Source organism: Hemitrygon akajei, chromosome 4 (genome assembly GCF_048418815.1).
Source record: "Hemitrygon akajei chromosome 4, sHemAka1.3, whole genome shotgun sequence".
Classification (NCBI taxonomy): Eukaryota; Metazoa; Chordata; class Chondrichthyes; order Myliobatiformes; family Dasyatidae; genus Hemitrygon; species Hemitrygon akajei.
Window position 1 is genome coordinate 109,426,468 of NC_133127.1, and position 26,616 is coordinate 109,453,083.

The 26,616-nt window shown below is 41.5% G+C and overlaps 1 protein-coding gene across 2 annotated transcripts in view; it reads right to left on the reverse strand.

The window, feature by feature from the left end:
• Positions 1 to 2,326: 2,326 nt before the first annotated feature.
• LOC140726592 (palmitoyl-protein thioesterase ABHD10, mitochondrial-like) overlaps positions 2,327 to 26,616 on the reverse strand; it is a 93,581-nt gene continuing 69,291 nt past the window's right edge. For both annotated transcript variants that reach the window (XM_073043169.1, XM_073043170.1), the window contains 2 exons: positions 8,379 to 8,516; positions 2,327 to 3,898 (listed from right to left, as the gene is read on the reverse strand). In XM_073043169.1, the coding sequence (XP_072899270.1) occupies positions 3,557 to 3,898; positions 8,379 to 8,516 (480 nt within the window). In that variant the 3' untranslated portion in view covers positions 2,327 to 3,556. The remainder of the gene's footprint in view (positions 3,899 to 8,378; positions 8,517 to 26,616) is intronic.

Consider the following 26,616-nt stretch of genomic DNA (forward strand, 5'->3'; position numbering starts at 1 on the left):
ATGTTGGCTTTGACTTCTCTTATTAACCACAATTATGTCATCTTGATTCTTCCTTGGGATGTATCTATCCTTGCCAAATTGCTCCCAGAAACTCCAACTCCAATTCCAACTACTGCTGCTCTGCCGTTATTCCTGCTAGTGTTTCTTTCCAATCAATTTTGGCCTGCTCCTCTCGTGTCTCTATAATTCATTTTACTCCACTACAATACTGATACAACTGACTTTAATGTTTCCTTTTGAAACTGCAGGGTGAATTCTATATTATGGTCACTAAGGTTTCTTTTACCTTAAGCTTGCAAATCAATTCCTGTCCATTACACAACACCTAATCAGGAGTAGCTGATCCCCTGGTTGGCTCTACCATGAGCTGCTCTAAAAAGCTACCTCATAGGCATTTGACAAATTCCTCCCTTGGAATGCAGCACCAACCTGATTTTCCCAATCAGTTTGCATATTGAATTCCCCTATGACTATTGTAATGTTGCTCTTTTGACATTAATTTTCTGAAAATATAGAAAGAGTACTAATCTTTAAAGTCATTGATATTTCATCAGAACCTCAAATAAAATTTGGGTTCTAATTCTGATGCTAGGTCAGCAATATGGAGCATTGGGCTTTTTGTGTCTTCAGTAGTAGCCCCACACTTGTATTTACTTTTCATGGCCATCAGGTTTTAGCATACTCCACATGTCCTTGCTGTGGCCTTTCTGTGAAGCAAGGCAATCCTTGTGCAAATAAGACAAAGTCAGCATGGTTTCCTTAAGGGAAAATCTTGCCTGACAAATCTAATGGAATTCTTTGAGGAGATTACAAGTAGGTTAGATAAAGGGGGCACAGTGGATGTTGTATATTTGGACTTTCAAAAGGACTGTGACAAGGTGCTGCACATGAAGCTGCTTACCAAGTTAAGAGCCGATGGTATTACAGCAAAGTTACTGGCAATGTTAGAGCATTGACTGATTGGTAAGAGGAGTGAGTGGGAATAAAAGGATCCTTGTCTGGCTTGCAGCCAGTGACTAGTGTTGTTCCACAGGGGTTGGTGTTGGGACCACTTCTTTTTATGCTCTTTTTTTTAAACATGTCACACCAGCCAGCCATTCTTGTCTAGTGCATGGTGTCAGGATTGGGTCTCCTTTCGGATTAACCGGGTCACGATACGAACGTTCCTGACTTGACCCTTGTATTTTTTAATGAGGCCAAGGAATGGGGTTGAGGAGGGGAAAAATGATAGATAGATAGATAGATACTTTATTCATCCCCATGGGGAAATTCAACTTTTTTCCAATGTCCCATACACTTGTTGTAGCAAAACTAATTACATACAATACTTAACTCAGTAAAAAATATGATATGCATCTAAATCACTATCTCAAAAAGCATTAATAATAGCTTTTAAAAAAGTTCTTAAGTCCTGGCGGTAGAATTGTAAAGCCTAATGGCATTGGGGAGTATTGACCTCTTCATCCTGTCTGAGGAGCATTGCATCGATAGTAACCTGTCGCTGAAACTGCTTCTCTGTCTCTGGATGGTGCTATGTAGAGGATGTTCAGAGTTATCCATAATTGACCGTAGCCTACTCAGCGCCCTTCGCTCAGCTACCGATGTTAAACTCTCCAGTACTTTGCCCACGACAGAGCCCGCCTTCCTTACCAGCTTATTAAGACGTGAGGCATCCCTCTTCTTAATGCTTCCTCCCCAACACGCCACCACAAAGAAGAGGGCGCTCTCCACAACTGACCTATAATGGATCACCCATGAATCAATGGTGGAGCAGACTCAATGGGCCAAATGTCCTAATTCTGCTTGTATGTATTATTGTCTTATGGATTACTCAGTTACAGGCAAAAGAAACCACTATCTGGACGATCTTGATAATATTTGATTGTCATTCTTTCAAAGACCTTTGCAGTTTCAAATGACTCTGGTGATCAGAGATATACAGAAACAGCTGAAAGCAAAAACTAAAAAAAAAGCAGACTATTGATAACAATTAAAAATAAGTATAAAAGTGCACTAAATTGAAAAGATTAATTGAAATTAAAAATAACCCTTAGCAATTGAAGTGGCAGCACTAAATTCTGCTAGCATATCTCGTGTAATGCTGAGAGGCCAGATATACTTAGTGTTTGTAAACGCACACACAAGGATTGCTATACAGTAATTAATTTTTCTCTGCACTTCATCTAAACCTTTACTTGCACAAAAGCATTTCAAATATACTTTTCTGCATGTCTGACCTTGCAGAAATGTATTTCATTCATGAATCAATAAATCAGCATTCTGTAACATAAATTGAATGTAGATGGAAATAAAAGCATCAGAGCGATTTTTATATTCTCTTCTTCAGTTTAATTATTTGGAGAGTAGCAAAAAATCACAGCCAAGACTGGAGTTGTAATAAATATTAAATCTAAACTATCAGTATGTGAACAAAATAATAATTTTGACAATGTATTTACAATTACATTGATTATTGTATATTCTTCAAAAAAACACAGAAAATTACTTTCATCATTAACTGCCCCAATGCGCAAGGAGGGCATTATATTCTCCTAGTTATTCAAACTGATACAGCTCTGAACAGAAACAATAGTTAACAACTTAACTTCTATTGTTATTTGACTTGTGCAGCAGCAAAACACTGAATCTTAGCCCTTAGCATCTGAAGAGAGTTTGGATTTTATACTGTGGCATTTAATGTTTCATATAATATCAAACTGACTTATGAAATACAAACTGTATTGCAAATTTTTAATATAAATCACTTATTCTCAATTTAGTAGCTTTTGAATGTAACAGACTTCTCAGGAACCAAGTTTGAAGGTTGTGTGAAAGTATGTATATATACTTCTCATATATATTCCCATATATCCCTATGAGAAATTTATTAAACAGTATTTGTCCTCTTACTTATAAAAGCAGACTTATAAAGAAATTCGTTGTACCATTTCACTTTTTCCAAGGGTGATCTTATGTATGTCATATTTGGAAACAAATTTGATAAACAATGTAACATTGAGATCTATAACTGATACTCCAGAAATATATACTGTATCTCCAAATTAAAGTATGTACACAGAAAAATTGATATAATACTGAAATGAGAGCGGAAATACATCTGGCAACAGTGCAGAATTATTTTTCATTGAAACTGCTAGTATTCTTCTAAAATACAGCATTAGAACAATATAGTTTATTCTATTCCTGCAACCAAGCAATGCTAAACTATCAAAGATGCATTAACACTGCTGTGTAAGGACACGCTTATTAACACCAATAATTTTATATAGCTTGTATTTTCAACTGTGCTGCATTAATAATCATCCATCAACAGTGAAAAAATCTCTTTTTTTGTTTCCAACAACTGCTGACTTTTTAATCAAAGTGATATATTCTTTAATAAGCACATTTTAAGTGCAGTTCAAAATAATTCTGCACAGTATATTCACATCACAGAATTGATGACAAAAACTACCTCTATAAATTCAATGTACCTTTAATTATATACATACTTGACATACTTATATACATACTTGACATTAATTTCTAATCCTAATTATGGCAGTGTTGAAAGTTTGTCTATGAGATCATCAATTGTGTAAACTATTAATTTTAAATCATCCTTCTCCGCCATCTTATGCTGACCCTGTTTGCGAAGGATAAGGTCAACATCAGAACCAACAACACTTTCAGCTACTTTCAGTGAAATCTGCCAGGGAATATACCCATCCTCCATCCCATGAATAAGCCTCACAGGACAAGTGATTGGAATGGTGCTGTGCAACACACAGTGATTTTCAGCATCTTTAATAAATGAATAGGGAATCTTGTAAAATCCTGCTTCCTTTTGCTTGCTTGGCAAATACCATTCCCCTTGTTCTTCTATTTCTTTCTTTGTCTATGGAAACATAAGCAATTTAGAGAGTGTTGTAAATATATTATCACAATAGATGTTAAAGATCATGATAATCTTATCAGATAAAAGCTTATCACTTATCTAGCATGTGTACCATAACAATCTTCAGGAAAGGAAATTTTTAGTTTCTAATCCGAGCTGGAAACATTAAGCATCAATATGAAACATTGTCATATTCATAAAAATTTTGCCATGTCTATACATTTTGGAGCTACAACACTGTTACACCTGAACAGGGGCATATAACAGATTTCCAAGTCATGCTGTCCTGATGAAATTCAAACTGAGCATCTGATTTAAGATGGTCCTGGTGATGCTCTGCGACTACTTGCTGGTGGCAAATAAAATAAAAAAAAACTCAATACTTTATTATTCACACTTTTCTGGTAAACAATCACTGCAAACAGACTGTAACTGCACTGTTGGAGCTGAGCTTTTGAACCAAATGTATGACCTAGCATTTTTGCAGAGTGAACTGAAGTCTCGAAGGTGCAGCATGGCTTTTACAGTCTGAATCGAGGCGGTGCGGTCCGGGCCAGAGAGAGAGGGGAATAAGCCAATGTATGGCCATCGCTTGAGTGGGCTTGGGACACAGAGGTTTGACTGATTTAAATGCTGAGGTACGGGCCAAATGGAGGCGATGGGGCCGAGAGTGTATTGAAGTGGTAGGGTCCAGGTCCAAGAGCAAGGCATGACCCTAGGTTTGGATGATTTACGCGCCAAGCCAGATTGAAAAGGTCAGGGTGTTGGGATCGGAAGCAAGTTGAACTTGCTGCTCCACAAGGTTTATTCATCTCTGCGCTGAACTGAGACTGTGGCCTGCAACTAATGAGCATCTGAATCAGCTGCAGTGATGCCTGACTGTGGACTCAATTTTGTGAACTTCAGTAATGAATGATATTTGCTAATTTTTATTATTTGCATGATCTGTTTATTTTCTCCACACATTGGGTGTTCGATGGTGTTTTTGTTTTAATGACTTCTTGAATTTCTTTGTTTTGTGGCTATCTATAAGGAGATGAATCTCAAGAGTGTATAAAGTATTCACACCTTGATATTCACAAGCTCACAAGACAAAGGAGCAGAAGTAGGCCATTCAGCCCATCGAGTCCGCTCCTCCACTCCACCATGAGCTAAACTATTCTCCTGTCTAGTTCCAATTTCCGGCTTTTTTCCCCATATCCCTTGATACCATATAACATATAACAATCACAGCACGGAAACAGGCCATTCCGGCCCTCCTAGTCCGTGCCGAACTCTTAATCTCACCTAGTCCCACCTACCCGCACTCAGCCCATAACCCTCCACTCCTTTCCTGTCCATATACCTATCCAATTTTACCTTAAATGACACAACTGAACTGGCCTCTACTACTTCTACAGGAAGCTCATTCCACACAGCTATCACTCTCTGAGTAAAGAAATACCCCCTCGTGTTTCCCTTAAACTTTTGCCCCCTAACACTCAAATCATGTCCTCTCGTTTGAATCTCCCCTACTCTCAATGGAAACAGCCTATTCACGTCAACTCTATCTATCCCTCTCAAAATTTTAAATACCTCGATCAAATCCCCCCTCAACCTTCTACGGTCCAATGAATAGAGACTTAACTTGTTCAACCTTTCTCTGTAACTTAAATGCTGAAACCCAGGTAACATCCTAGTAAATCGTCTCTGCACTCTCTCTAATTTATTGATATCTTTCCTATAATTTGGTGACCAGAACAGTACACAATATTCCAAATTTGGCCTTACCAATGCCTTGTACAATTTTAACATTACATCCCAACTTCTGTACTCAATGCTCTGATTTATAAAGGCCAACGTTCCAAAAGCCTTCTTCACCACCCTATCTACATGAGACTCCACCTTCAGGGAACTATGCACTGTTATTCCTAGATCTCTCTGTTCCACTGCATTCCTCAATGCCCTACCATTTACCCTGTATGTTCTATTTGGATTATTCCTGCCAAAATGTAGAACCTCACACTTCTCAGCATTAAACTCCATCTGCCAACGTTCAGCCCATCCTTCTAACCGGCATAAATCTCCCTGCAAGCTTTGAAAACCCACCTCATTATCCACAACACCTCCTACCTTAGTATCATCAGCATACTTACTAATCCAATTTACCACCCCATCATCCAGATCATTTATGTATATTACAAACAACAATGGGCCCAAAACAGATCCCTGAGGCACACCACTAGTCACCGGCCTCCAACCTGACAAACAGTTATCCACCACTACCCTTTGGCATCTCCCATCCAGCCACTGTTGAATCCATTTTATTACTCCAGCATTAATACCTAACGACTGAACCTTCTTAACTAACCTTCCATGTGGAACTTCATCAAAGGCCTTGCTGAAGTCCATATAGACCACATCCACTGCCTTACCCTCGTCAACATTCCTCGTAACTACTTCAAAAAATTCAATAAGGTTTGTCAAACATGACCTTCCACGCACAAATCCATGCTGGCTACTCCTAATCAGATCCTGTCTATCCAGATAATTATAAATACTATCTCTAAGAATACTTTCCATTAATTTACCCACCACTGATGTCAAACTGACAGGTCTATAATTGCCAGGCTTACTTCTAGAACCCTTTTTAAACAATGGAACCACATGAGCAATACACCAATCCTCTGGCACAATCCCCGTTTCTAATGACATCTGAAAGATCTCCGTCAGAACTCCTGCTATCTCTACACAAACTTCCCTCAAGGTCCTGGGGAATATCCTGTCAGGACCTGGAGATTTATCCACTTTTAAATTTCTTAAAAGCGCCAGTACTTCCACCTCTTTAATTGTCATAGGTTCCATAACTTCCTTACTTGTTTCCCACACATTACACCATTCAATAGTCTTCTCCTTAGTGAATACCGAAGAGAAGAAATCGTTCAAAATCTCTCCCATCTCCCTCGGCTCCACACATAGCTGACCACCCTGATTCTCTAAGGGACCAATTTTATCCCTCACTATCCTCTTGCTTTTAATATAACTGCAGAAGCCTTTCGGATTTACTTCCACCTTATTTGCCAAACCAAACTCGTAACTTCTTTTAGCTTTTCTAATCTCTTTCTTAAGTTTTCTTTTACATTCTTTATATTCCTCGAGCAATTCCTTTACTCCATGCTGCCTATATCTATTGTAGACATCCCTCTTTTTTCAAACCAAGTTTCTAATATCCCTTGAAAACCATGGCACTTTCAAACCTTTAACCTTTCCTTTCAACCGAACAGGAACATAAAGATTCTGTACCCTCATAATTTCACCCTTAAATGACCTCCATTTCTCTATTACATCCTTCCCATAAAACAACTTGACCCAATCCACTCTCTCTAAATCCCTGCGCATCTCCTTAAAGTTAGCCTTTCTCCAATCAAAAATCTCAACTCTAGGTCCACTCCTGACTAATTAGATACCTGTCAATCTCCTCCTTAAAAACCCTCAATGATTGGGCCTCCACAGCTGTATGTGGCAATGAATTCCATAAATCCACGACCCTCTGGCTAAAAAAATTTCTCCTCATCTCTGTTTTAATAGTCTAATTCTAAGACTGTGACCTCTTGTCCTGGACACATCCACCAAGGAAATCAGCCTTTCCACATCTACTCTGTCCAACCCTTTCAACATTCGAAATGTTTCTATGAGACCCCTCTCAATCTCCTATACTCTAATGAATATAATCCAAGAGCCGACAAACGCTCCTCATATGTTAGTCCCTGCATTCCAGGAATCATCCTCGTGAATCTTCTCTGAACTCTCTCCAACATCAGCACATCCTTTCTAAGATAGGGGGCCTAAAACTGCACACAGTATTCCAAATGGGGTCTCACCAGTGCCCCATAGAACCTCATCAACACCTCCTTACTCTTATACACTATTCTTCTTGAAATGAATGCCAACATAGCATTCGCTTTCCTTACTGCCGATCCAACCTGGTGGTTAACCTTTAGGGTATCCTGCACTAGGACCCCAAGTCCCTTTGCACTTCCGATTTTTGAATTTTCTCCCCATCTAAAGAGTAACCTGCCTGATTGTTTCTTCTTCCAAAATGTACAACCGTACATTTCTCAACATTGTATCTCATCTGCCATTTCTTTGCCCACTCTCCTAAACTGATCAAATTTCTCTGCAACCTTTCCATTTCTTCAACACTTCCTGCTCCTCCACCTATCTTGGTGTCATCTGCAAACTTATATCAAATGAACTTTGAACCTTTGATATATTCTCAATGCTTCTGTGGTCCATTGAAAGTGCGGTTCTGTTTTGGACATGGCAAACAGGTCAGAGATAATAAACTTGATTTTGATCCTGATCCAGTTCAGTGAAATATTTTGTTTAAACATGTACAATGGATCATATTGACAACAAACTAAATTCTGTGGAGGTCTGTCCTTCTTTCCAAACATGATTTGATGGAATTATATGACAATTAAGAACAGAGGCTACTTACCTCCAAAGGAAGCTGTCTGAAAGCAGTCACTAAATAGTCCGCCCCTGTAGCTATGCCAACAAGTGCAACTACTCTCTCTGGCCGTGCTATTGCAGCAAGGAGCATGAGCCATCCTCCCATACTCGAACCTACCAGAATCTAAGAAAATGCGAAATATTCAAAGTTAATTGGTTTACCACTTGAAAGGAACAAAAAATTGGTTTGCAGAAAGGAAAATACTGCACATACTAGAAAATTGGAAAACAAAGAGAAAAGACCATAAGACCATGAGACATAGGAGCAGAATTAGGCCATTCAGCCTATCAAGTCTTCTCTGCCATTCCATCATGGCTGATCCCGGATCCCACTCAACCCCATACAGCTTCCTTCTTTCCATATCCTTTGATTCCCTGGCTGATCAGGAAACGATCAACCTCCGCCTTAAATATATCCACGGATTAAATATACTCCATCACTGTCCGTGGCAGAGCATTCCACTACTACTTACTGGTAAAAAAAATTCCTCCTTACTTTCATTCTAAAGGGTTGCCCATCAATTCTGAAGCTGTGCCCTCCAGTTTTGGATACCAACAGCAGAGGAAACATCCTCTTTAGATCTACTCTATCTAGTCATTTCAACGTTTGAATGAGATCCCCACGCATTATTCTAAATTCCAGTGAGTACATAAGAACATGAGAAACAGGAGCAGGAATAGGCCATCCGGCCTGTCGAGACTGCTCTGCCATTTAATAAGATCATGGCTGATCTGGCCACGGACTCATCTCCACCAACCTGCTCTTTCCCCATAACCCTTAATTTATTTACTATGCAAAAATCTATCCAACCTTATCTTAAAAATATTTACCAAGGTAACCTTCTCTGTTTCATTGGGGAGAAAATTCCACAGATTCCCCTCTCTCTAGGAAAAGCAGTTCCTCCTCATCTCTGTCCTAAACCTACTCCCCCGAGTCTTGAGACTAAGTCCCTTACTTCTAGCAACACACACAGGCAGCATCTATAGGGAGAAGCGCTTTCGATGTTTCGGGCCAATACCCTTCGTCAGGACTAACTGAAAGTAAAGATAGTAAGAGATTTGAAAGTAGGAGGGGGAGGGAAAAATGCGAAATGATAGGAGAAGACCGGAGGGGGTGGGGTGAAGCTGAGAGCCAGAAAGGTGATTGGCAAAAGGGATACAGAAGCTAGAGAAGGGAAGGATCATGGGACAGGAGGCCTAGGGAGAAAGAAAGGGGGAGGGGAGCACCAGAGGGAGATGGAGAACTGGCAGAGTGATGGGCAGAGAGAAAAAAAAGGGAGGGGGAAAAAAAACTAAATATATCAGGGATGGGGTAAGAAGGGGAGGAGGGGCATTAATGGAAGTTAGAGAAGTCAATGTTCATGCCATCAGGTTGGAGGCTACCCAGCCGGTATATAAGGTGTTGTTCCTCCAACCTGAGTGTGGCTTCATCTTGACAGTAGAGGAGGCCATGGATAGACATATCAGAGTGGGAATGCGACGTGGAATTAAAATGTGTGGCCACTGGGAGATCCTGCTTTCTTTGGCGGACAGAGCATAGGTGTTCAGCGAAATGGTCTTCCAGTCTGCGTCTGGTCTCACCAATATATAAAAGGCCACACTGGGAGCACCGGACGCAGTATACCACACCAGCCGAATCACAGGTGAAGTGTCACCTCACCTGGAAGGACTGTCTGGGGCCCTGAATGGTGGTGAGAGAGGAAGTGTAAGGGCAGGTGTAGCACTTGTTCCGTTTGCAAGGATAAGTGCCAGGAGGGAGATTGGTGGGAAGGGATGGGGGACGACGACGAGTGGACAAGGGAGTTGCGTAGGGAGCGATCCCTGTGGAATACAGAAGGGAGGGGAGGGAAAGATGTGCTTGGTAGTGGGTTCCCATTGGAGGTGGTGGAAGATACGGAGAATTATACATTGGACCTGGAGGCTGGTGGGGTGGTAGGTGAGGACAAGAGGAACCCTATCCCGAGTGGGGTGGCGGGCAGGTGGGGTGAGGGCAGATGTGCGGGAAATGGGAGAGATGCACTTGAGAGCAGAGTTGATGGTGGTAGAAGGGAAGCCCCTTTGTTTAAAAAAGGAAGACATCTCCTTCGTCCTGGAATGAAAAGCCTCATCCTGAGAGCAGATGCAGTGGAGACAGAGGAATTGTGAGAAGGAGATAGCATTTTTGCAAGAGACAGGGTGGGAAAAGGAATAGTCCAGGTAGCTGTGAAAATCTGTAGGCTTACAGTAGATAGGCCGTCTCCAGAGATGGAGACAGAAAGATCGAGAAAGGGGAGGGAGGTGTCAGAAATAGACCAGGTAAATTTGAGGGCAGGCTGAAAGTTGGAGGCAAAGTTAACGAAGTCAACGAGCTCAGCATGCGTGCAGGAGGCAGTGCCAATGCAGTCGTTGATGTAGCGAAGGAAAAGAGGGGGACGGATACTTGTATAGGCTTGGAACATGGACTGTTCCACAAAGCCAGCAAAAAGACAGGCATAACTGGGACCCATGCTGGTGCCAATGGCTACACCTTTGGTTTGAAGGAAGTGGGAGGAGCCAAAGGAGAAATTATTGACAGTAATAACTAATTCTGCTAGACGGAAGAGAGTGGTGGTAGAGGGGATTTGGTTAGGTCTGGAATCCAAATTCAAATCGAATTTCCAGCATCTGCAGATTTCCTCGTGTTCCCCTACTTCTAGTCTCATGTACCAGTGGAAACAACTTTCCTGTCTCTATCTTATCTATCCCTTTCATGATTTTATCTCCTCTCATTCTTCTGAATTCCAGTGAGTACAGTCCCAGGGGAATCACTCTCTCCTCACAGTCTAACCCTCTCATCTCTAGAGTGCAGGCCCAAATCTGCCAAACGCTCCTCATGTTAACCACTTCATTCATAAATCATCCTCCTGAACCTCCTCTGGACTCTTTCCCAATGACCATTCTTTCTGAGATATGGGGCCTAAAACTGTCGACAATACTCTAAGTGTGGCCTAACTAGCGTCTTATGAAAACTCAGCCTTTGCCTTCCTCACCACAGACTCAACTTGTAAAATAACCTTCTGGGAGTCTTGCACGAGAACTCCTAAGTCCCTCTGATGTTTGAACTTTCTTCACATTTAGATAACAGTCCGCACTATTGTTCATTTTACCAAAATGCATTATCATACATTCCCCAAAACTGTAGTCCATCTGCCATCTTTTTGCCCATTCTTCCAAATTGTCTGTCCTGCTGCAGTCGCATCGCTACCTCAGCACTACCTACCTCTCCAGCTGTCTTCATATAATCTGCAAACTTTGCCGCAAAGCCATCAATTCCACTATCTAAATCATTGACAAACAATGTGAAAAGCAGGTGTCCCTGAGGAACACTACTAGTCACTGGCAGCCAACCAGAAAAGGCTCCCCTTTATTCCCACTCACTGCCTCCTGCCTGTCAGCCATTCTGCTATCCATGCCCGTATCTTTCCTGCAATGTGTTACCTGTCCCGTGAGTTTCTTGTGACCATGATGTAATTGTCTCGTGATGAGGTGATCTGATGTCATGTGATAGCATGTTCCAGCTGGTATAAAAGGGGAGACTGCAGCTTGTTGAGTAGTTGTTTTGTTGGGAGTCAGAGTTGGTGGTTACACAATCACAGAAGGAGAGAAAGAGTGAAGAACTACCAGCTTCGTACAAACCCAAAGAACTGGGTAGAAATCAATGGCGTTCTATGTCTCGAAGTGATTGATGTGAATTGTGGCACACACTTTTGGTTAACTTCTGCATGGACTTGAGTGTTGTGTGGTGACCACCTCTGGCGAAAAGTCAGTTACTTTGAGAAAAGTAAAAGTAAAGATTCTTCGGGATCTCTTCGGAAAAGGCATTTCTCGGCTGGGATCTGAGTCAACAGTTCCGTCTTTCCTTCAAGAATTATCATCGTTGGTTCGGGAAGTCTCCCCTGTCACTTACTTTATGAATCATATGGACTTATTAAACTACCACTTTAAGACTGTGCTTGAGTAAGATCAGTTAAGAATTGTCTCTAAGTTCAACTGTTTGATAAATATAGACGCATAACACTATGAACTTCTGTTTAAGTTAGTCATTCTCTTTAATGTCAAACTCTTCAATGTTTTTGAGTAGAGGTTAATAAATTTCGTTGTTTATTTATAAAAACTCGACTCAAATTCATATCTATTGCTGCTAGTGCTTAACAAATGCCGTAAGATTTTATCTTAAGCAGCCTCATGTGTAGCACCTTATCAAACGCCTTCTAAAAATCCAAGTAAATGACATCCACTGCCTCTCCTTTGTCCACCCTGCTTCCTTGAAGAACTTTTAACAGATATAACCATGTAACAATTACAGCACGGAAACAGGCCGTCTCGGCATTTCTAGTCCGTGCCGAACGCTTACTCTCACCTAGTCCCACTGACCCGCACACAACCCATAACCCTCCATTCCTTTCCTGTCTATATACCTATCCAATTTTACTTTAAATGAAAATAACGAACCTGCCTCTACCACTTCTACTGGAAGCTCATACCACACAGCTACCACTGAGTAAAGAAATTCCCCCTCGTGTTACCCTTAAACTTTTGCCCCCTAACTCTCAACTCATTTCAATAAGTTAATATTTTGAACCATTTTAAATACAAATCATTTAATTAAAAGATCTGGCCATAAGTTATTAAAACTAGAAAGCAAATTATAAGGTAAGGTAGTCAAACAGGCAATCATATAGTCAACCCAACACAGCTCCCAGAAAGAAACAGGCCCTAGTCCCTTCCCCACCCAAAGCCAGAAGGCTGACCAATAGATAATCAGTGAGCTAACAACTAAGTTCCCTCCCCAAAAAATCCTGTTGACAGAAACTCCGGTCCTTCAAGGTCAATTATGTCCCTACCAAGACACAACATAAAAAGAGAAATAATTCAGTATTGAAAAATATAAAAGGGTCAATTTAAACAAATTCAAAGAAAACTATATTAAAATAAAGCCTCAAAAAGGGATATAATAAAGTATCAAAAAATATAACAATAGACAGTATATGAACAGCCAAAACATAAGCTTATTGAAACCTTACTTCAAATTCATATTAACAGAAGAAAAAATTGATCAAATATAAAATATAAGTTTTAGACTTCAGCTTTCAGAAACTCTTTTGTGTCTTCAACCGACTTTATTCTTCTTTGCAATCCATTCTTCAATACTCAGATGGGCAGGAAACAGAAGGGATGCTTTAAATCCTTTATTGTAAAGTTCTGACATAACTTCTTTATATTTCATACATTCGGTCATAACTTCAGGCGAATAGTCTTCCACAAATCTGACCTTGTAACCATGGAAATCGATCATTCCTAGTCGACAGGTATGGCAAATTAAAAGGTCCTTAATACGAAATTCATGAAAACTTAGAATGACCGACCTGGGTCTCGCTACCGACGACAATGGCTTCGAAGTCAGCAAGCGATATCCTCGATTGAGCTTCGGCTCAGAAGTGAATAAAACAGAGAATAACTTTCAGTAAGTTTTCAAAGAACTTTGTAGGGTCAGCGCTTTCAATTGATTCTTCAAGACCCAAAATTTGCAAGTTATTTCTCCTGTTTCTATTTTCTAGACTGATAATCCTTTTCATCATTTTTTCATTGGAGAAGGATAACTCTTTGTAGATTTTAATTGCATCTTCAACATCCTCTTCAAGTGTCACCAACTTTGCAGTATTTTCCTGAATTCAGTTCTCATACTCAGTTAAAGTTTGTTGGATTGTATCCAATTTGCCATTAAGTCATTGAAACTCCTCAGAAAATTCCTATTTTTGCCGTTTAAGGAAGTCACTGATAAAATCCAAAGTGACTGGGGATTCATCTTCTGTTTTTCTTTCTTTTGCAAAAGCTTTTGTTCTTTTCCCAGCCATAGTAGAACAGTAGTATAGTATTATAATAAGGTTTCAAAAAAAAAACTGGTAGGAGACAATAAAGTAAGTAGTTTAGGAGCAATCTAAAACGATGTTACTCCATCGGCTGCCAACAGGGCTCTGACCTTTGAGTTTGCCTAGCACTTTTCCCTCTGTAATAGCAATGGCACTCACTCCTGCTCCCTGACACTCATGGACCTCTGGCACACTGCTAGTGTCTTCCACAGTGAAGACTGATATAAAGGACTCATTAAGTTCATCTGCCATTTCTTTGTCCCCCATTACTACCTCACCAGCATCATTTTCCAGTGGTCCAATATCAACTCTTACCTCCCTTTTACTCTTTATATAACTGAAAAATCTTTTAGCATCCTGCTTTATATTATTGGCTTGTCTGCCCTCATATTTCATCTTGTCCCTTCCTATAGCTTTTTAAATTGCCTTTTGTTGGATTTTAAAAGCTTCCCAATCATTCAACTTCCCACTCATTTTTGCTACTTTATACGCCCTTTCTTTGGCTTTTATGTGGTCCTTAACTTCCTCTGTTAGATACAGTTGCCTACCTCTGCCATTTGAGAACTTCTTCCTCTGGGAATATATCTTATCCTGTGCTTTAAGAACTCTTCCCAGAAACTTCAAGCTTCTCTGCTCTGCCATCATCCCTGCCAGAATCCTCCTCCAATCCATCTGGGAAATCTCCTCTCTCAAGCCTTTGTAATTCCTTTTATTCCATTGTGATACTGATACACGTGACTAATGGTTCTCCCTCTCAAATTGCAGTATGAATTCAATTATATTATGATCACTACCTCCTAAGGACTCCTTTACATTAAGCTCCCTAATAAGATCTGAGTTAGTATTGTTATGCCTGCAGCCCCCTCCTTTGTGAGAATCGCAAGATCACTATTGGGTTGGGTCCGGGAACCCAGGAAATGAGAGAGAGACGTGCAGAATGCCTCGTTCGCCGGCGATGTAAAACTACGGGACATGGCCATTGTCTCTTGGAGACACCTTTGTGGATTGGAATACTATGCTACGTGGACGCCCTCAGGCAAAGTGGGCTGGGTGAGAAAGAGATTGCATCACCCCAACCTAATTGACATCTTCGACCCGGCGAGTCAGGATAAAAGAGGGTCTGTAGGAACAGCCCCTCAGACGCACCAGAAGGAACGCTAGCGATCCCGTAATAGCGGGAAGCCATTTGAAGGAGGTCACGTGCGTTCAGTTCCGTTGCTTGGGACTGGTGGCTGGAACCACGGAAAACGACTTTTAGCTAGCAACGGGGAAATCAACTCCCCCGACTCAAAGGACTGGCATCATAAAAGACCTGGGCAAGTTTAAAACTGTCTCTCTTAAACCCAAAGAGCTGCAGCTTGAATGACAGTGACTTTTATATTTCCATCGGACAATACATTATCCCCTAGACAACGATAGAGCTATTTCTTATTGATTATTATTATACCCGCGCTTTTAGAGTTAGTATTGACGAAGTATATCTGTATGTTTGCATTAATATTATTTTGTGTCTTTTTATCAATGTAATTTTAAAAAAAATAGTACCATCAGACTTCAACGGACCTCTCTATCTTTGCTGGTAAGTAACCCAGTTACGGGGTACGTAACAGTATACAACACACAATCTAAGATAGCCTCTCCCCCAATAGGCTTAAGCACAAGATGCTCTATAAAGCCATCTCATAGGTATTCAACTAATTCCTCCTCTTGCAATCCAACACCAACCTGATTTTCCCAATCCCCTTGCATATTGCAGTCCCCTATTACAATTGTGTCATTACCCTTATTACATGCCTTTTATAGCTTCCTTTGCAATCTCAACCCCACATCTTGTCTACTATTTGGAGGCCTATATATGATATCCATAATGGGTTTTTTTTACCCTGGAGTTTCTTAACTCCACTCACAAAGATTCAACATTCTCTGACCCCATGTCACCTCTTTCTAAAGATGTAATTCTGTCTCTTACCAACAAAACCACACCACCGCTTAGCCTTCCTGCTTGTCCTTTCAATACAAAGTATATCCTTTGCTGTTAAGCTCCCACCTAAGGCCTTCTTTCAGTCATGACTCAGTGGTGCCCATAGCGTCATACCAACCAATCTCTAATTGCGAATGAGTTCGTCCATCTTATTCCGAATGCTACACGCATTTAAATAAAGCACCTTTAATCCTGCATTCTTCGCCCTTTTGAATTTTGCCTCTGGTACAACTTAACTCTTTGTTCTGTCTGCATTTATACCCAATCATTGGCTTGTCCTTCTTTACATTCATGTTACACCTATCATCTACTTGTAAACCGAGTGACTTGTCATCTGTCTATCATACTGGTTCCCATCCACCTGCCATGTTAGTTTAAACCATATTAGTTACAGGCAAAATTCAAAAGGGCAAAGGGGATTGGTAAGGATTGCAAGGGGATTGGAACATCACTGGAACATTGGACTTTACCCTTGGTGTACTAGGCCAAATCCACTATCTTTTGTAGGATTTTCTGCTCAAAGGCATTGGTGTTTCCGTACCAGGCCATAATGCAGCCAGTCAGTACAGTTTCCACCACACATCTGTAGAAGTTTGTCAAGATTTTTGATTACATGCCAAATATCTGCAGACTCCTGAGGAAGTAGAAGCGCTGTTGTGCTTTCTTTGCAATGACATTTATATGATGGGCCCAGAACAGATCTTCTGAGATACTGACACTCAGGAATTTAAAGTTTCTAACCCTCTCCGCCTTTGATTCTCCAATGAGTACTGGGTGATAGACCTCTGGTTTCCCTCTCCTGAAGTCCACAATTAGGTCCTTGGTCTTGCTGACATTGAGTGAGAGTTTGTTGTTATGGCACCACTCAGCCAAATTTTCAGTCTCCCTCCCATATGCTGATTTGTCACCACCTTTGATTTGGTGCACAACAGTGGTGTCATCAGCAAACTTGAATATGGTGTTGGAGCTGTACTTAGCCACACAGTTGTAGGTGTAAAGCAAGTAGAACTGGGGATACAGCCCTGTGGAGCACCTGTGCTGATGGAGATTACGGAGGTTTAAAGGGTGACAGGTGGCATTACTAGTCAGGGAAAATGTCATGACAGAATTCAGTCAGGGCAGACTGGCGAACTCTACTACTGAGGCTTTATGGGGCACACTGAGGAATAAGAAAGATATGACCACATTAATAGGGCTATATTATAGACCACACAACAGTCTGCAAGATTTAGAGAAACAAATCTGTGGAGTTAGAGTAGCCTCTAACCTGATGGCATGAATATCAATTTCTCAAACTTTCAGGAATACCCCCTTCACCATTTCCCATCCCTTTTTCCCTCTCTTACCGTATCTTCTTGCCCGCTATAGAGATTATAGAGGAGAGGTGTTTGCTGTCTTCAGCAAAATCAGGGTGGTATTCCCTCAGACCCTGTAGAAGTCAAGAGCAGAAATTGCAAGGGCCCAAGCAGAGACATTTAAATCATCCTAAGTAACAGGCGAGCTACTGGAAGATTGGAAGATATCAAATGTTGTTCCACCCTTTAAGAAAGGCTCTAAAAAAACCAGGAAATTATAGGCTGATAATCCTGACATCAATCTTGGCTAAGGTTTTGGAAGGTATTCTAAGGGATGAGATATATGAGTATTTGGATGGACAGGGATTGATTAGGGGTAGTCAACATAGCTTTTAGTGGATGTAGTAGACATTGAGAAAGACAATCAAAGCTGCAATGGGATCTGGACCAGCTGGGAAAATGGGCTGAAATATAGAAGATGGAATTTAATGTAGATAAGTGTGAAGTATTGCACTTTGTGAGGACCAACCAGGGTAGGTCATGCCGAGTGAGCGGTATGGTACCGAGGAGTGTGGTACAACAAAGGAATCTGGGAATACAAGTCAAGTCTATAATATAATATAATTAATTATAATTAAGAAATAATATTAAATCATTAGAAAGAGATGACATAGGATCGGAAGGTGTAGAGTTTCTATGGGTTAAGTTAAGAAATGGCATGGGTAAAAGGACCCTAATGGCAGTTGTATACAGGCCTCCAAACAGCAGCCAGGATGTGGATTACAAATTACAGCAGGAAATAGAAAAGGCGTGTCAGAAAGGCAATGTCATGATAATCATTGAGGATTTTAACATGAAGGTGGACTTGGAAAACCAGGTCAGTAATGGACCTCGAGAGAGAATTTGTAGAATGTCTAAGGGATGGCTTTTTAGAACAGTTTGTTGAGCCCACGAGGGGATCGGCTGGATTGGGTGTTGTGCAATGATCTGGTGATAAGAGAGCTTAAGGTTAAGGAACCCTTAGGGAACAGTGATCACAATATGATCGAGTTCATACTGAAATTTGAGAGGGAAAAAATAAAATCCAATGTGTCAGTATTTCAGTGGAATAAAGGAAATTACAATAGTATGAGAGGGGAACTGGCTGAAGTTGACTGGAAAGAGACATTTACAAGAAGAACAGCAGAGCAGCAATGGCTGGAGTTTCTGCAAAAAATGAAGGAAGTGCAAGACAGATATATTCCAAATAAGAAAAAAAATTTCAAAGGGAAGAGAAACAATACTGTGGCTGACAAGTGAAATTAGAGCCAAAGTAAAAGCAAAAGAGAGGGCATACAAGGAAGCCAGAGCTAGTGGGAAGACAGAGGATTGGGAAGCTTTTAAAAACTTGCAGAAGGAAACTAAGAAGGTCATTAGGAAGGAAAAGATAAATTATGAGAGGAAGCTGGCGACTAAAATCAAAGAAGATACTAAAAGCTTTTTTAATTATATGAAGGGTAAAAGAGAGTCAAGGGTAGATATAAGACCAATACAAAATGATGCTGGAGATATTGTAATGAGAAATGCAGGGATGGCAGAGGAACTGAACGTGTATTTTGCATCAGTCTTCACAGTGGAAGACATCTGCAGTATATTGGACTTTCAAGAGTGTCAGTGAAGTTTGCGCAGTGAAAATTATGACTGAGAAGGTGTTCAGGAAGCTTAATGGTCCGAGGATTTTTTAAATCTCCTGGACCTGATGGAATGCACCCTCGGGTTCTGAAGGAAGTAGCTGGAGAGGTTGCGGAGGCATTAATGATGATCTTTCAAGAATCGATAGATTCTGGTATTGTACCAGATGACTGGAAAATTGCAAATGTTACTCCGCTATTTAAGAAGGGTGGGAGGCAGCAGAAAGGAAACTACAGACCTGTTAGCCTGACATCAGTTGTTGGAATCAGTTGTTAGGGATGAGATTACAGAGTACCTGGAGCCACAAGACAAGAGGAGGCCAAAGCCAGCATGGTTTCCTGGAAGGAAAATCCTGTTTGACAAACCTATTGCAATTCTTTGAGGAAATTACAAGCAGGGTAAACAAAGAAAATGCAGTAGATGTGGTGTACTTGGATTTTCAGAAGGCTTTTGACAAGGTGCTGCACATGAGGCTGCTTAGCAAGATAAGAGCCCATGGAATTACAAGCAAGTGTTACAAGCTTGTAGTTACAAGCATAGGTAGACCATTGACTGGTCAGTAGAAAACAGAGTGGGAATAAAGGGATCCTATTCTGGCTGGCTACCAGTTACCAGTGGAGTTCCACAGGGGTTGGTGTTGGAACCGTTGCTTTTTATGCTGTATGTCGATGATTTGGAATATGGTATTAATGGATTTGTGGCTAAATTCGCCGATGATACAAAGATAGGTGGAGGAGCGGGTAGTGTTGAGGAAACAGAGAGCTTGCAGAGAGACTTAGATAGTTTAGGGGAATGGGCAAAGAAGTGGCAAATGAAATACAATGTTGGAAAGTGTACGGTCATGTATTTTGGTGGAAGAAATAAATGGGCAAACTATTATTTAGATGGGGAGAGAAATCAAAATGCAGAAATGCAAAGGGACTTGGGAGTCCTTGTACAAGATACCCTAAAGGTTAACCTCCAAGTTGAGTAGGTGGAGAAGGCGGCAAATGCAATGTTGGCATTCATTTCCAGAGGTATAGAATATAAGAGCAGGGATGTGATGTTGAGGCTCCATAAGGCACTAGTGAGACCACACTTGGGAGTACTGTGTGCAGTTTTGGGCTCCTTATTTATTTTATAGAAACATAGACTTTTATAAAGTATATACTGACATTGGAGAGGGTTCAGAGAAGATACACAAGAATGATTCCAGGGATGAAAGGGATACTGCATGATGAACATCTGGCAGCTCTTGGGCTGTATTCCCTGGAGTACAGGAGAATGAGGGGGGATCTCAGAGAAACACTCCGAATGTTAAAAGGCCCGAACAGATTAGATATGGCAAAGTTATTTCTCATGGTAGGGGATTCTAGGACAAGAGGGCTAAACTTCAGGATTAAAGGACGTCCATTTAGAAGAGAGATGTGGAGAAATTAGAGATCTAGATAGATAGATAGATAGATAGATAGATACTTTATTCATCCCCATGGGGAAATTCAACTTTTTTTCCAATGTCCCATACACTTGTTGTAGCAGAACTAATTACATACAATACTTAACTCAGTAAAAAAAAATATGATATGCATCTAAATCACCATCTCAAAAAGCATTAATAATAGCTTTTAAAAAGTTCTTAAGTCCTGGCGGTAGAATTGTAAAGCCTAATGGCATTGGGGAGTATTGACCTCTTCATCCTGTCTGAGGAGCATTGCATCGATAGTAACCTGTCGCTGAAACTGCTTCTCTGTCTCTGGATGGTGCTATGTAGAGGATGTTCAGTTATCCATAATTGACCGTAGCCTACTCAGCGCCCTTCGCTCAGCTACCGATGTTAAACTCTCCAGTACTTTGCCCACGACAGAGCCTGCCTTCCTTACCAGCTTATTAAGACGTGAGGCGTCCCTCTTCTTAATGCTTCCTCCCCAACACGCCACCACAAAGAAGAGGGCGCTCTCCACAACTGACCTATAGAACATCTTCAGCATCTCACTACAGACATTGAATGACGCCAACCTTCTTAGGAAGTACAGTCGACTCTGTGCCTTCCTGCACAAGGCATCTGTGTTGGCAGTCCAGTCTAGCTTCTCGTCTAACTGTACTCCCAGATACTTGTAGGTCTTAACCTGCTCCACACATTCTCCATTAATGATCACTGGCTCCATATGAGGCCTAGATCTCCTAAAGTCCACCACCAACTCCTTGGTCTTGGTGATATTGAGACGCAGGTAGTTTGAGTTGCACCATATCACAAAGTCCTGTATCAGTTTCCTATACTCCTCCTCCTGTCCATTCCTGACACACCCCACTATGGCCGTGTCATCAGCGAACTTCTGCACATGGCAGGACTCCGAGTTATATTGGAAGTCTGATGTGTACAGGGTGAACAGGACCGGAGAGAGTACGGTTCCCTGCGGCGCCCCTGTGCTGCTGACCACCGTGTCAGACCTACAGTCTCCCAACCGCACATACTGAGGTCTATCTGTATATGATCATAAGGCTAACAGGAAGGAGCTTAAGAAGTAAATTAGGAGAGCCAGAAGGGGCCAAGAGAAGGCTTTGGCGGGCAGGATTAAGGAAAACCCCAAGGCATTCTATAAGTATGTGAAGAGCAGGAGAATAAGACGTGAAAGAATAGATCCTATTAAATGTGACAGTGGGAAAGTGTGTATGGAACAAGAGGAAATAGCAGAGGTACTTAATGAATACTTTACTTCCGTATTCACTATGGAAAAGGCTCTTGGTGATAATAGTGATGACTTGCAGCAGATTGAAAAGCTTCAGCATGTAGATATTAAGAAAAAGGATGTGCTGGAGCTTTTGGAAAGTATCAAGTTGAATAAATCACCAGGCCTGGATGAGATGTACCCCAGGCTACTGTGGGAGGTGAGGGAGGAGATTGCTGAGCCTCTGGCGATGATCTTTGCATCATCAACAGGGACAGGAGAGGTCCCAGGGGATTGGAGGGTTGCGAATTTTGTTCCTTTATTCAAGAAAGGGAGTAGAGATAGACCAGGAAATTATAGACCCGAGAGTCTTACCTCAGTGGTTGGTAAGATGATGGAGAAGATCCTGAGAGGCAGGATTTATGAACATTTGGAGAGGTATAATATGATTAGGAATAGTCAGCACAGCTTTGTCAAGGGCAGGTCATGCCTTACGAGCCTGATCGAATTTTTTGAGGATGTGACTAAATATGTTGATGAAGGAAGAGCAGTAGATGTAGTGTATATGGATTTCAACAAGACATTTGATAAGGTATCCCATGCAAGGCTTATTGAGAAATTAAGGAGGCATGGGATCCAAGGAGATATTGCTTTGTGGATCGAGAACTGGCTTGCCCACAGAAGGCAAAGAGTGATTGTAGTCAGGTCATATTCTGCATGGAGGTCAGTCACCAGTGAAGTGCCTCAAGGATCTGTTCCAGGACCCTTACTCTTAGTGATTTTCATAAATGACCTGGATGTGGAAATGGAGGGATGGGTTAGTAAGTTTGCTGATGACACTAAGGTTGGAGGTGTTGTGGATAGTGTGGAGGGCTGTCAGAGGTTACAGTGGGACATTGACAGAATGCAAAACTGGGCTAAGAAGCGGCAGATGGAGTTCAACCCAGCTAAGTGTGAAGTGGTTCATTTTGGTAGGTCAAATATGATGGCAGAATATAGTATTAATGGGATGCTCAAAGCAGCTGCGTAGGTTGACTCAGTGGTTATGAAGGCGTACGTTGGTTAAGAAGGCCTTCATCAATCATGGAATTGAATTTAGGAGCCGAGGGGTAATGTTGCAGCTACATAGGACCCTAGTCAGACCCCACTTGGAGTACTGTGCTCTGTTTTGGTCGCTTCACTACAGGAAGGATGTGGAAGCCATAGAAAGGATGCACAGGAGATTTACAAGGATGTTCCCTGGATTGGCTTATGAGGATAGGTTGAGTGAACTCGGCCTTTTCTCCTTGGACCGACAGAGGATGAGAGGTGACCTGATAGAGGTGTATAAGATATTGAGAGGCGTTGATCATGTGGATAGTCAGAGGCTTTTTCCCAGGACTGAAATGGTTGCCACAAGAGGACACAGGTTTAAGGTGCTGGGGAGTAGGTACAGAGGAGATGTCAGGGGTAAGTATTTTACTCGGTGGTGAGTGCATGGAATGAGCTGCCAGCAAAGGTGGTGGAGGCAGATACGATAGGATCTTTTAAGAGATGTTTGGATAGGTACATAGAGCTTAGAAAAATAGAGGGCTATAGGTAAGCCTAGTAATTTCTAGGGTAGGGGCTTGTTCAGCACAACCTTGTGGGTCAAAGGGCCTGGATTGTGCTGTAGGTTTTCTATGCTCTACATTCTAAATTCAGTCAGAGGGTGGTAAATCTGTGGAATTTGTTGCCACGAGTGGCTGTGGAGGCCAAGTCATTGGGTATATTTAAGGCAGAGATTGATAGGTTCTTGATTAGCCAGGGCATCAAAGGGTATGGGGAGAAGGCAGAGAAGTGGGGATGACTGGAAGAATTGGATCAGCCCATGACTAAACGGCAGAGCAGACCCAATGCACCAAATGGTCTACTTCTGCTCCTATACCTAATGGTCTTATGGTCTAATATAGAAGATTGAGGGGAGACTTGATCAAGGTATACAAAATTGCGAGGGGTATAGATAGGGTAAATGCAAGCAGGTTTGTTCCACTGAGGTTGGGTGAGACTACAACAAGAGGTCAGGGGTTAAGGGTGAGACGTGGAATGTTTAAGGGGAACATGTCTGAGGGTGTGTTAGGACATATAGAGAGGTAGTTACACCAAGGTGCAGGACACAGGAAACTAGGTAACGGTCAGGAAGATGTTGGTCAGATCGCAGACAAAATCAGGAATCAAAAGGTTGAGCATGGTGATACTGGGGTCTTGAGCTGCGCATATGTTAATACAAGAAGTATCTTAGAAAAGGCAGATGAGCTCAGGGTATTGATCAACAGCTGGAATTATGATTTTGTAGCCATTAGTGAGATTTGTTGCAGCAGGGGCAGGAGTGGCAGCTCAATATTCCAGGGTTCTATTGTTTTAGACATGCCAGAGTGGAAAAAGAGGAGGGGTGATGTTACTAGTCCTAGAAAATGTCACAGCAGTACTCCGTCAGGACAGCCTGGACAACTCGTCGAGTGAGGCATTATAGGTGGAACTGTTGTAAGAAGAATAAGGTTGTCATAATAGGTGATTTTAACTTTCCACAAATTGACTGGGTCTCCCTTACTTTCAAACGACTAGATGTAATAGAGTATGTCATACATGTTCAGGAAAGTTTCCTTCATCAGTACGTAGAAATCCCAATGAGAGAGCGTGTGATAATGGGTCTACGATTAGGGAATAAGATAGGGCAGGTGACAGAAGTTTGTGGTCTGCGGGTTGATATAATGAATTGGAGAAAGGCCGATTTTGATGGCATCAGAAATGACCTGGTAAGTGTGATTCAGAGAGATTGTTTTCTGGTAAAGGTGTACTTGGTAAGTACCGTAGATGTCGGATTATAAGCCGCTACTTTTTTCCCACATTTTGAACAGCTTTGAACACTGCGGCCTTTATTACGGTGCGGCTAATGCATGATTTTTTTTCATGCCGCCAAAAACATTTTGCCTCGTAACAGTAGACCAATAAAATTGATGAGTAGTTCACAGAGGTCCAATGAAATTGTACGATAAATCAAGTGCACTTTCACAATTAAATTATTGTAAATCAGTCATTTGTACTCACCTTCATCAACATGGAAAACACTCGAAGAAAAGCATTGTGCTGCCTTTATGGCAGTTATTTAGTTTATAATATTTTCGCTTAGTAATTCATTTTCTAGTTAAAGTTAGAAGTGTTTTAACTATATTTGTTTTCTGTACTACATCGCGGGATGCTATGACGTCACACCCGGTTTCGCCGCGTCTTGTGGGATACCGGTTTGCGATAAACGGGAAGGCGGGGGCGAGCGCATTATGCGAGCGGCATTAGATCTGAGCGAACGCTGCTTTTAAGTTAAAGGCGATCAATAACTTTTCCTGGTAGGCTGCAGTATATATATTTTTTACCAGTCGTTAGGAGATATTGGAATGTTGTTCAGTAAAAAAGTATACGCAACGTATATTTAAAAGTAGCCGCGTTACAGGCACGGTTCGAAAAAAAGCATTTGCAATATGTATTTGTTTATGTTACCATATGGATTTAATTAAAAGTTAAAAAATCCTCACGTGTAATATCTTTCTGTGTAAATATCTCATATTACAACGTGGGACACCTGCGGCCGAAAATCCGGTGCGGCCTAAAATCCGGTGCGGCCTGTACAAGTACAAAATTGATTTTCTTTCTAAAATTAGAGCCAGCGGCTTTTAATCAGGTGCGCTCTGTAGTGCAAAATCTACGGTAGGAGACCTTCAAAAGCAAAATTTTGAGAGTACAAAGCTTGTATGTGCCTGTCAGAATAAAAGGTAAAGTTCAAAAGTGTAGGGAACCTTGGTTTTCAAGAGAAATTGAGGCAGAGGTTAAGTGAATAAAGGTGTATAGCAAGTATTGGCAGGTAAGCACCAATGAGGTGCTTATGGAGTATAAGAAATGCAAGAGAATACTTAAGAAATAAATCAGGAGGGCTAAAAGAAGGCATGAAGTTGCTCTAGCAGACAAGGTGAAGGAGAATCAAGTGCAAAGGATTGAGCAAAAGGATTGCAAGGGACAAAATTGGTCAGAATTGTAATCTATGTATGGAGCCAAAACAGATGGGGTAGATATTAAGTATTTTTTTCACATCTGTATTTACTCAGAAGATGGGCACAGAGTCTATAGAAGTGAGGCAAAGCGGCATTAACTTCATAGGTGCTATACAGATGTACTGCGTATGTTAATCAAAATGGCTTCTTTGTTAAAAGTAAAACTGCTTCTTTGTTATGCTAACTGGAGAGAGAGTGTTGTCTGGCAGAGCATTCACGAAGCTTCTCGCACTCTGTTTAGGTTTAGGATTGCTGATAATGGGGATTGTATTCACTTGTTAACCATTGGGATTGGATGTCATTTTTTTCTTGTGGGTCTGGGAGCTGGGATTTCGTGGTCTTTTCGGGAGTGGGGAAGAAGACGCCGAAGAAGGTGGACGTGTGCTACACTGCTCGGTCGACCACTTCGGGTGGTCCCAGGTGCAGGGTCGTGGAGGACGGCTGAAGCGAGGGGTGGTCGAACTCCAACGATGTGCACTAGATTGACTGAACTCTGCTAAGTTTTGGCGCCTTTTACCTTATTTCCTTTTCCTGAAGTGTAAATGAGGGACATTGTGGTGTACGCAGGCGAGGCCAAAGGTGATCCGACCAGGGGAGGTAGCACTCATGATGGGGACCCCCAGATTCCCTGGAGTGCTGGCGGGCGAAGCCCTGTTAGTAGATGCCCCGGACGATCTTGAGGG